Source organism: Uranotaenia lowii, chromosome 3 (genome assembly GCF_029784155.1).
Source record: "Uranotaenia lowii strain MFRU-FL chromosome 3, ASM2978415v1, whole genome shotgun sequence".
NCBI lineage: Eukaryota > Metazoa > Arthropoda > Insecta > Diptera > Culicidae > Uranotaenia > Uranotaenia lowii.
The window spans coordinates 307,142,990-307,154,941 of NC_073693.1; the positions used below are offsets into that span (position 1 = coordinate 307,142,990).

Consider the following 11,952-nt stretch of genomic DNA (forward strand, 5'->3'; position numbering starts at 1 on the left):
TTAAACATAAGCGAACATGACGCGCTTTGCCCCTCCTAGATATTTTTTATTTAAAATCGCTCAAATAATATAAATAATAATTGGATTAGGATTTTTTTTTTGTTTTTTGATGAATGTAAAGACTCATGTTTATCATAACAGGTGTTTTTTTGCTTTTAGATACCGTAATTCCTTGCGATATAATCGTTGAAAATTGCATAAAGAAAATAACCCCTAAAAAATGTGTTGATGTTTTTCGTCAAATTAACGTGAAATAAAAAACTTAGAAGGTCCATAAATGTTTATGAACGCATAAAAGTGTAAATAAAACCAACTAGCATTTTCAGAAATGTTGAAAAATGTTTGATTAAAGAAATACCCCAATGATACAGGTGATTTCGGAACGTGTTGGTTCAGGACAATTGTTCGAGTACCTGTGCACTCTTATATAAATATTTCATTCCATATTTAAGAAGAAACGAAGCTTCACGAGGTTCGGGTGAACTTTGATTCGAATTTTGCGACATTTGAACATTTTTCCTATGATTCGGAGGATCATGGTCCCGAGCGGAAAAATGCAATATTAGTGGGTAGGGGAAAGTCGGGTAAGACGGACACAGCGGGTAAACGGACACTTTCAATATTTCGAATACTACGATGTTTGGCACACATCTAATGATGGGAAGATGTTTGTCTAAGTGTATCAACACTTTCGAGACTCATAATTGAATTACAGCAAATAAGGTTTCATAATAGTAAACAAAATAAACAAAAACTTTGAGGAAGCACCATTTAATGTAATTTTCTCTACTTAAAAAATAGTTTATTAGGCTTCTCATTGATCACCTGGAGTAAACCCAGCGAATTTTGGTCAACGAGCTTGAGCAACAAACGTTGTGAAAAAAAATAGTGCTAGGTCAGGTAAGACGGACACTTCAAGGTTGGGTAAAACGGACACGAAAATTTCTTCAGGTATTTCAAATTTTTTATCGGTCTGAGCCTTCAAATGCCTTCACAAGACCCTGGGTAGAGCAACTATTGGCCAAAAAGTACTCTGCATCTCAAACAGGCCATTAAAACTGTTAAAAGCAAATCCCCGGTAAAGGAAGCGCTAATAAAATATGAAATTCCGAAAACCACCCAATTTCGTTATAGGATATGGACCAGTTGGTTCCATTTTGGTTTATAAACATTCTTAAATGTTCAATTCTCAAATTATGTACTTCAACACATTTTTTTCCGAAAATATCTACCTTTTCTAAGCAGTGTCCGTTTTACCCGACCATTTTTAAAAAGTGTAATTTGCAAGCATATTTTAGATTGCTTAAAAACAGTCTTGATAAAGGAAATTTACTGATGCCAACGGTTAATGCGTTAGCAAACAACATAAACTGCCCATCTGCACGAAAAGAGCGATGAAAAAAGCAATATCTGGTTTTCTATTGCAATTCAACCTTAGGGTGTCCGTCTTACCCGACATTCCCCTACGTATTTCAGAAGCAAACTATAGTCGATAAAAAAATATTGAACCTAATTTCTTCATAACACCTTGTTCCGAGCTCACAGGATATTCCTTACGAATTCCCGGTAAATTTTTAAAGCTACAGATGAATTTAACAGTTGATTCCGTAAGCTGATTTTTATCGTTCCGATACCATAGAGCAAAGCCACAACATCAAGTAGTTTTGTGCTAAGCGTTAAAATTGAAGTTTTTTTTTTTAAATTTGTGTACATGGAAGACTTGTTCAAAAAAAATACTGGGGAGAGTATCACACGAATGTACTAAGATGTTTATCGTTTATCATTACGTCGCAAATGACTAGTAGGAGGAAGACTGTCAGATGATGAAACCTACGGAACGGTAGCAGTCCCCTGCTGACGGATTGTCACGTTTTAATCCAATCACTCACTATCAGACTTCAGCTAATTCGTACCGACATGGAACAGACGGTGTACAAATTACAGATAGAATAATAGCTGTAAATCAGATGTACCGTGTTATGGCGTGCTGGCATGAATTAAAGTCGAATAAAACGCCACACCTCGACTTTTTCCATTTCATTTATTTATCGCCGTCGTCAATCTGTAATTATTGTTCTAATTCTCGAGGTTTCATCTCATAATGTCCAAAGACGCGTGTCCGGTGGAAATTCCCGAATGGTTGAATGGGGCATACTTTGAATCGTTGCTGAGAAAGTCAAAAAACGATACTTCGCTGAAGATTAAGTCGGCAAAGGTGGAATTTGCTCTGGGGAAAGGAGAAAATTATGCTAGTGAGATATATCGGGTGAGGGTGATCTACAGAACTGGAAGGGGTGAAGATTTCAGCCGCAGCTACATTGTGAAAGGTAGATCGACAAACGCTGTGGCCAAACGGAAACTCACCGAGTACAAGGTTCAGGCGAAAGAAATGGATATCTACGAACTAGTTATACCGGAAATGAAGAAAATGATGAGGGCGATTGGTGATCGAGCCGAGCTGTATCCGGCCGTGGTGACTGTTGATCGTGAGCGAGACGTGATTGTTTTTAAAGATCTTGTACCCCGTGGATACGTCATGGCAGATCGCCTTCAGATGCTGGACGCCGTTCATACCCGGATGGCTTTGAATTTGTTGGCCAAATTCCATGCTGGATCGCTTAAACTGGTAGAGGAGCAGCCGACAATTTTCGATAGATATAAAACGGGGATGATGACCCGGGAAACAGACGCCTTTCATCAGTTTTTTAACTTGACGTTCAAATCATTCGCCGATGAGGTTGATAGCTGGGGACCCGAGTGGCAGTACTACGCTAACAAGCTTAAGAAACTTCAGCTGGACTTCCTGGAACAAGGCCTTCGGGTGTTTGATCATCAAGACAAAGACGATATCAGAGTCCTCGTTCAGGGTGATCTGTGGACCAACAACCTTCTGTTCAAGTATGATTCCAGCGGCAAACCACTGGATATCATCTTACTAGACTTCCAATTCTGTTGCTTCGCTTCGCCAGCCGTCGATCTGTTCTACTTCTTCTTCACATCTACCAGAGATGAAATCCGTCAAAACTGTCTGGACGAGTACATGCAGTATTACTATAATTGCTTGGTCGAATACGCTAAACTGCTACACTGTACGAAAAAACTTCCATCGCTTCATCAGTTCCAGCAACAGCTATTGAAGAAAATGTTCAACGGTACCACTCAATACTTGCAATCAAATTTTCCTTCTGATAATTTGAATTTTCTTTCGTTTCAGCAATTTATTCATCATTCGTAGCACTGCCGATTCAGATTAACGAGGACAGTACTGATGCAGAGTTTGAAACACTAGTGGGGAACGATGAACGCTCCAAACGCTACCGGAACACCATTATGACCAACCCGAAATTTCACAAAATTGTCAAAGGCTTGCTTCCTATGTTTGATCGGAAAGGGTTGCTGGACAAGCTGGAATGATGGCGACTGGGCTCGGTGGCCATCGGATCCGGCGCGCTGCTGCCGGCTCTGTTTCGGTAGTTTTGTTGCGGAGAGAATCTGATTTATCGATACACCTATGGTTTTTTCGGATTTTTGTAAATAACAACAACTTTATGCCGTTTTAAGTAGACTTAATTCGCACGATGCTATTATTATCATTATTTAACATTTAAATCTTGTTTTCGTTCAGAGGTTAATTTGAAATTTGAAATAGTATTCACTTCATTGATTACTGATCCATTTGCTCGATCAGTTCTCGAGCTATGCAAAACATATGTCGACCTCTAACTATCTCTCCACTGGAAGGAGAGAGAGGTCCCAAATAGTTATGGAAACCTTTCTCTTAGCCAAATATTCTACCATGCCAAACTTGATTCCTTTTTTCTAGTTCTCGAGGCATGCAATAAAAATGGCTTCCCTATCCTCTTTCTACTTTCCCAATGGAACGAGAATTAGGCCTCAGATCATCTTCCGGTATCCAACATCTCTCCCATGCCAAAATAGGTTCCAATTGATCGATTATTTAGTTCTCGGGTTGTGCAAAAATTGTATTTCCCCACTTTTTATCTCGCCACTGCGCTGGAAGGAGGGAGAGGTCTGCCTCGAACCTCGAATACAGTACGGCCTTTATTTTGCGTCGCTCGTGAGGTGACTCGAGTCGAGTCACTCAACTGTCACGGAGCTTTTGTCACATTATTCTGATAGTCGATGCAAGTGAGGTGGCAGAGATTCATTCTTGGTGAGTGCCAGAATAAACACATCTGGTGATCTGAGAAAATGGCGAAATTTGCTTTTCACTTTGTTCATTTTGTTGACGTTTTGAAATTTTGAAATCGTAAACGATCTACTCCTCACCGTTTAGTGTAAAATGCATCGATCATGAATGGTAAATGAAAAAAAAAATCACCTCGAACAGTAATCGAACTCAAGTCTACTGAGTACCTCCCCGACATCTATTTATATGTATCCGTCGTCCTTTTTTTTTATGATTTTTGGATTTTTTTGAGGAATCAGATGCAATAGAAAATACATTAAAAGAAATTTTGTAGCGCTGGAAATTATGTAAAATCGTTGTTTGTTAAGAAAAAAAAATTCTGTTAATGTTTGCTCTGATTGCTTAGGGTGTAAAAAACAAAAACTCAGAAAAATTATGTTTAGAGGTCGCACTGGCTAGATTTTTGGAAAAGGCAATTTTCTTCAACATTTTGTCCTAATAACATTTTCGGATCTTGAAAAAGTATCAAACATGTGTCTCTAATATTTTTTAAATTATCTTTATAATATAAGTTTTAATCTAAAAATTTATTGGGACTATTTTGAACTCTCGATTTGTATGTATGATTTTTTTTAAATTACGTAATACTATGATTTTTTATAAATAAAAATATATAATTCATAAAAAAGTGTACTTTGTATTAAAATTTTCAATCAACATTGAATTTTAAAAGATGCGCAACGTCATGATGTGCAACTTTGCAGAAGCAAGTGTATAGCTATTACTTGTCGTTAAAAAGTTTTTCAAGTTTTTCTGAGTGGAAAAGTCACAAATTTAAAACTTTTGCTAAGAATTGCTTTATATTATAATGTGGATGAGTTTCGAGCAATCTACACATCTGATATCAAACTTTTTCATCCTTTTATCGATCCTTGAATCAGCAGAAAGGACCAATACTAGTTTCTTGATTTTCATTTTAAATTTATTTAGTGGTTGTAGCCATAACACGTTCACCAAACCGTCACCCAAGTATGGGTAACACGACCTTCAATCAATAAAAAACCTATAAGCCAGGGCCGTAGGAAGAACCGGCTGATGGGGGGGGGGGAGGGAATTTTGATGACAAAATTTGTTCTATAACAGTTTTGCTTGAACAATGCATACATAAGGAATATTTAAAAAAAAAAATAAAAGTTTTATATACCTAATTATTTATGTTTGAGTTTTTTAAATTCAAAGTGAGGAATATATTCTAATTTTCGAAAAAAAGTTCTAGAAGTTGCCGATTTGCCAAGAAGTTTAAAAAAATAGGGATTTGAAGATTCATTTCAAAGAAAAACTTTTAATATTTCCTTAACTTAAAAAGTAGTAAGCTAATTCTTTTTAAGCATGATCATTTGAAGCATTGGTAAAAAATTATCAAATATTTAAAAATAAAAATAAGAGATTAAGTTTGAGGCTCAAATCAGATTTATTTTCATCTCGATTAAAATAAAAAAAAAAGAGTTTGAACCTTTTTAAAGAAGAATCTGCAATATAAATAATGTTAAACAAAAAACCTGTAAAATATGTTTTCAGTTGAACTTAACTTTAAAATAATATACAAGATTTTTGGCCTCATAAAATTACCATAGATAATTTATTTCATGTTTATAATCCTGTGAAATAAAAAGAAATCCTAAAATTGTATTTTAAATTTGTGATTTCTTCTGGTTTGTGTTTCAAATTGACTCTGATTTAAAACTAAATTTTTGTTTTGAATCCAGAATCAAAATTTTGAAACGCGATCGCCTGTAATTTGAATCCTTAATGAAATGGTCACATCAATATTTTTATTTTGATTTTAAAACTTAACTTCGAGTTGAATCTGAATAAAATTTTAATTCCGAATCTGAGTACTTTTAAATCTGAGTACTTTTAAACATGAGTACGTAATCTAGATTGCGAATTTGAAAACGGTTTTTTGAGTTTAAGCTCTAGATAATAATTCTCATCAATTATGATTCAAAAAGCGAAATTTTGATCAGGATTTTCAACCAGAAATCTCTTTTTTGAATTTTGAATTTTTGACTCTAAATGTGAATTCTTTCTTCAGTTATTTATTCGAAATTTAACTTGTGAATCTGAATGAAAATTGCGTATGATGAAACTGTTTAAGATTTTTCAATTCTGGATCCACATTATGAAACTTTGTTTAGTTCCAATTCTGCATAAGAAATAAAGTAAAATTTTCAAATCTCAAAAATGGTTTGTAATTTTAAATACTTTCTCTTAATATGCCGAAATGATGAGTTTCGAATATAGAAGTATGAAATCCAAAATTAATTTAAACTATTTTTCCGCTAGTATCCGGGCCGTGCAAATCCGGAATATTTTTGTCAATATCCGCCAATATCAAAATTTTTAATCAAAAATCATGAAGAAAAACACTTAACTTTTGTTTATCGAAAAACATCAGTCAATTTCAAATCAACTCACAAAAAAAGTTCATATAATTTTGTTAAAATTTACTCAAATACTTAAGACGCAAAATACATCATTTTCGTGACCCAAATTATTTGTTTTTATTTTGCAAAATAAGTGTAAAAATTCTGGCAAAATCTGAATGATTTGGCAAGTTTAGTCTTATCCCATTTCAATATGATATTTGGGATCAAATTTCTATCAACAAGTTAGAAATTTTTAGAAAAACTGAAGTAGAATGATTGACCTGGGATAAGATTTTTAGGTTTTGTCTTTATTTCTGAAAAGATATTGTTACTCTTGTGTAATTTTAGTCGATCATAAAAAATTTATTGGGAATTCGTAATTTTGAGTATAGAGAAGAACATACTGCTTGGCACTTTTGGACCCTCATGGGGTGGGGGGGGGGGGGGTTTAACTCCCAAAACCCCCCCGTTCCTACGGCCATGCTATAAGCTATAAACTTGCTTCTGCAAAGTTGCACATAATAACGTTGCGCATCTTTTTAATTCAATGCTGATTGAAAATCTTAATCCAAAGTACTCTTTTTTATGAATTGTAAATTTATTTTTTACAAAAATTCATAGAATGGCGTGGATTAAAAAATCATACATACAAATCGAGGGTCATTTTTAGATTAAACCTTACATTATATAAAAAAATTAAAAATAATTAGAGACACAAGTTTGATACTTTTTCGAGATCTGAAAGTTTTATTAGGACAAAATGTCGAAGAAATTTGGCCTTTTCATTTTTCTGAGTCGCCGCCATATAAAATATTGATTCTTGCACCCTAAGCTATCATTTGAAGCTTGAGCCTCCAAAATCCCAGACTTAGTGCAATTTTGGGCCACCCTAGTCAGGAGCCCAATATTCGATGTAGTATTATAGCTATTCCAAGAGCAGCTTTCTTGTTTTTTTGGGTAAACAAGTTTGCTTGTTTTAAATTTATTTATTGTAAGTTTAAGTAAACACGTGTTGTTGATACTAAGTTACTATAATATGGGTAAAAAACTTGTGATTGCATGTAAATCATTTAATATGTAATTAAATAGCTATATTCAATATCAGGCAGCACTGCAGAATTGTAGTTTTTAATTTAAAAAGGTTGAAAAAAATCATGAAATTAAAAAAAAATATATCGGAGATACCAAGCAATTAAGACAAATATATGAAAAAGCTTACTTGAAATCCCTGTAACTTTTTTCACGTGCAACAAAATGGTTTGAAATGTCACAAAGCTTGTGTTGTTAAGCATTTTCACTTTTCCCATACAACATTCTAACCTTTTCCATACACATTTTAAGGTTTTTGAGGGTCGCCTTAGAGTTATCCGAATGAACTAAAACTTTGCCAGTATTGGTATAATCATTGGTTGGATCAAGATTGGGGACTGGGAGCTAGGTTTCCAGAAAGTTTGTAAATAAGGGCCACACTAATGTACACCGTTATTGTCCAAAAATCCCATTAGATTGTAGAAGGGATTTATTCAGTCCTGATTAAGCGCAACTAGATTTAATTTGTTGTAAAAATGTGTGATGGAAAACATAATTTTAAATTGGTAAATCAATACATACGTATTGAAAGATTCAAAAAATATAACTTTGTATATAAAATATTTTTTGGTTCCTGTGCTCTTTTTTAATGTCAAAAAATCACAAACTGTTTACCCCAAAAAGATATTCGGTGTTAAATAAAATTACATTTAAAAAATTGATTTTAGCGTCTCTGATTTCTAATTTTAAAGCTGGTTAACCGTAGGATTAAAATAAAAAATTGCGAAAACCTGCTTTGCGTAGCCAAATTGTTGAACCTTGGCGAAAACATTCCGATAAATTATTTTAAACTCTAGCAAGCAACACATGCCTAACTTCTGCAAACATTTATAACTTCTTCTCAACAGATTCTGAATGTTCATCTCGAATCGATTATAACTTTTTCCAGAAAATACAAAGCTTCTGCTCAATAGTAATAAAATAAAGCTTGAAAATAAGCAAAACAATAATTAAAAAAAAATGTTTTAAACTTATTAAACTATTTAAACTATTGGATGGATTTTTCAGAAGAATTTATATGGAAAAAACATTATTTTCCTACTGTTTTCTTTTTGAATTAAGCTGATATTAAAAACTGATAGTGAAAACTGATAGTTGAGTGTTGTTCTGGAGTTGTTTATAAACAAACCTTCTCGCTTTCAGGAACTGTGCAAGATTGCATAATGGAACATAATTTAAAAAAATATTTCGTTACAAAACATGACTTGGCACCATAAAAAAAATAACTTCTGGAACCTAAGGCGCATAAAACAACTGTATGCATTAGTCAGCGCCAAAATTCACAGCTACGACCTGTTGAAGATCACTGCCATTTATTTCTTCAAAACATCGTGAAGGTTAATCAAATAATTGACTTGCCCCCTCTAGGTTGATCTTTCTCCACGGCAGTTGTCTGGAATCAGACATACTGATCGGTTGAGTTCCGGGAACAACGCGCAAAGTTCAAGATGCTGCTAAGCTGGTTAACGTCTGTGTTTTTCGTGGATGTGGTCACCAAAGATTTGGGACTACCGGAAGGATCGTTCCAGATCGATAATCTTCTCCGAACCAATGTGACGACCGAGATCACCGCTTGGAATGTGGCCATTCATCTGGCTCACATGGATGTGATGCCGGATTGTTTAAAAGGGAAACCCGTACACGTTTCGTATTTCATCAAAGAAAGCATCAATGGCGAACCGGGTAGCGATCGATCTCAGGAACAATTCAAAAAGGAATCTCTTATATATCAGGATGTGATACCGGAAATGGAACGAATGTTCGATTCGAACATTACTTTCGCTCCAAAGTATAGTTGTTTCACATGATTTTTATCAATTTCCCTATAAGTTAATTTTTTTTGATCCCAGGTTCCTGAAGCACGAAACTAGTCCTCACGATATTTTGGTGTTGGAAAACGTCAGATCGAAAGGTTTCGGCATGAATAGCTTGTACAAACGGTTCAACTTGAGGGAGGGTCAAAAAATACTTTTGAAGCTGGGTCAGTTTCATGCGGCGTCTGCCGTCTACCATGCTCAGGTAGTTAAGTTCAAAAAACGAGTGTAAATTTGTCATAGATTCATCTATTTGATTTCAGCACGGTGTCATCAACGATTCGTTCAAGGAAGGCATGTTCGGAGAAAGTACTGCAGAGGATATGAACAAATTTTTGCTACCATATTACAAATCTTTCGTCGAAAGCTTAGAAATCAGGAACTATTCTAGTGACATTGTTGATTTGATCGTAAGATTGTTTTTCGTCTATAAATGTTTCAATTCAATAATTTCTTCTACTTAACAGCGTCAATGGAATCAAAATCCGGTAACAGCCATTGGGAAGATGTTTAAGTACAATCCCGACGGATTCAATGTTCTCAATCACGGCGATCTTTGGGCTTACAATCTGCTCTTCCGAAACGATGAACTACGATTTGTAAGTGTTCGTAACTGTTTAAATAAAATAGATTTTTTCTAACAAGCATCTTTCATGGTTTCAGATGGATTTCCAGTCCGCTTTCTGGGGTAGCCCATCGTTCGACGTTCTCTTATTGCTGTTCAATGCCGTGAAAGTGGAAGATGTGGTCGCTTCATTCGATGAACTGATCGAGCTGTACCACCACGAATTGGCAACAACCCTAGAGCAACTGAAATACCCAAAACCAATTCCAACCCTTGAAGAGATCAAGCAGGACATAGCCGACCACGGTTTTGTGGGCGCCTTCCAGTTGCAGGAAATCATTCCAACAGATTTTTACTTTGCCCAAGGGGACCCGGAAGAGCCGAAGCTGGTCATGCAGGATAGCCCCGAAGGTGAAGAATGTCGCCGGAAGCTGTTCCAGATGGAGGAACTGGTGCACGAGTTCGATACGTTGCTGCCGTTTGCGTTCGAGCGAGGTTTTCTGAAAGTGCCTCAAGTTGTGGAAAATTAAGAAAATTCCATAAACTGCTCATGACTGACACTTTCTTATTTTTCATAGGGATTCATCTCTAAAGAAAATGTAAAATAAATGTTTTGGGATAAAAATGCGTTTTATAATCAACGGTAGCTCATGGCGATTCTGAAAAGTGCTACTGAACTGCATAACATTAGTCGATGAAGTACCTAGTTTCTTAGCCTCATTACGTACCTACTGATGCCGAAGGATGTCGTTTGTACACCCATAGAAGAGGTTGCAAAAATCCAATGCCTATTTAGCAAATCTCTGTGCCGATAATGTGCCGAAGACTGTATCTTTGAAAAGGCACTACTGGCACAAGGACTCGAGCTCCCAACCAAAATTATGCATGACCACAACATTCAAGCGAAACAAGAAAAACAGTTTATGGGATTTCCTTCCTATTGGATAATTCATCCCAGAAACAAGAAAAAAAAATCACAGCGCCGTAGGGAGAGTCGAACTCATAATATACGTTTAGTTAGACCTAGTTTTAAGAAAACCATTAAGACACTTACGTCAGATGGTCTTTTTTTTTATAAACAATACACAATAAACAATATTGATATGCTAGTGTAATGGCATTGCGGTGAACGTTATTCTTGATTCTTCTTTTACAGGTGTTGAAATTGAGCCAAGAGCATATTTTATGGAAAGTTTCAATGGTGCGTTCTAGACCCTTTGTCCCACATCAGTTGAATGGCTGAGAGAAGTAATAGCGAGAGGCGCAATTACATTCACCCATACATCCAACCCGATGGATTGTTGAAGCACGTGCTTCCCAATCGGACAAAAAGTCTAGAACGCATGGCTCTGGTGAAGCTTTCCTATTGCTGATTTTGTGATAAAAATTTGCTCAAAATTCTGTGAAATTTACGATTTTTCTTTGATTTCAGCATTCTTGCTCGGAACAACTTATTCATATATTACATATATTCTAAAGGCTAGAAATCGCATTTTGAAGTTGTGATCCCAAATTAAGCTCAGAATGCCCAAAAAACGCTTCTAAAGGCCAGAAATCGCATTTTAAAGTTGTGATCCCAAATTAAGCTCAGAATGGCCAAAAAACGCTTCTAAAGGCCAGAAATCGCATTTTAAAGTTGTGATCCCAAATTAAGCTCAGAATGCCCGAAAATCGCTTCTAAAGGCCAAAAATCGCATTTTAAAGTTGTGATCCCAAATTAATCTCAGAATGCCCGAAAAACGCTTCTAAAGGCCAGCAATCGCATTTTAAAGTTGTGATCCTAAATTAAGCTCAGAATGGCCAAAAAACGCTTCTAAAGGCCAGAAATCGTATTTTAAAGTTGTGATCCCAAATTAAGCTCAGAATGCCCGAAAAACGCTTCTAAAGGCCAGAAATCGCATTTTA

At 35.5% G+C, this 11,952-nt stretch overlaps 1 protein-coding gene across 1 annotated transcript; it reads left to right on the forward strand.

The window, feature by feature from the left end:
- Nucleotides 1-2,086: 2,086 nt before the first annotated feature.
- On the forward strand, nucleotides 2,087-11,162 carry LOC129753704 (uncharacterized). The gene is made up of 7 exons (XM_055749549.1): nucleotides 2,087-3,152; nucleotides 3,215-3,413; nucleotides 9,083-9,457; nucleotides 9,519-9,687; nucleotides 9,746-9,892; nucleotides 9,950-10,081; nucleotides 10,146-11,162. Exons 1-7 carry the CDS (start codon nucleotides 2,102-2,104, stop codon nucleotides 10,575-10,577), a joined length of 2,505 nt encoding a protein of 834 aa, XP_055605524.1. The 5' UTR covers nucleotides 2,087-2,101; the 3' UTR covers nucleotides 10,578-11,162.
- The last annotated feature ends 790 nt before the right edge of the window (nucleotides 11,163-11,952 follow it).

Bases quoted from the DNA above. Each gene is read 5' to 3' on its own strand.
- LOC129753704 (XM_055749549.1), top strand. From the start codon at position 2,102: ATGTCCAAAGACGCGTGTCCGGTGGAAATTCCCGAATGGTTGAATGGG. The intron at 3,414-9,082 runs ATGGCGACTGGG...GACATACTGATC, and splicing joins TTGCTGGACAAGCTGGAATG to GGTTGAGTTCCGGGAACAAC. The intron at 9,458-9,518 runs GTATAGTTGTTT...TTTTGATCCCAG, and splicing joins AACATTACTTTCGCTCCAAA to GTTCCTGAAGCACGAAACTA.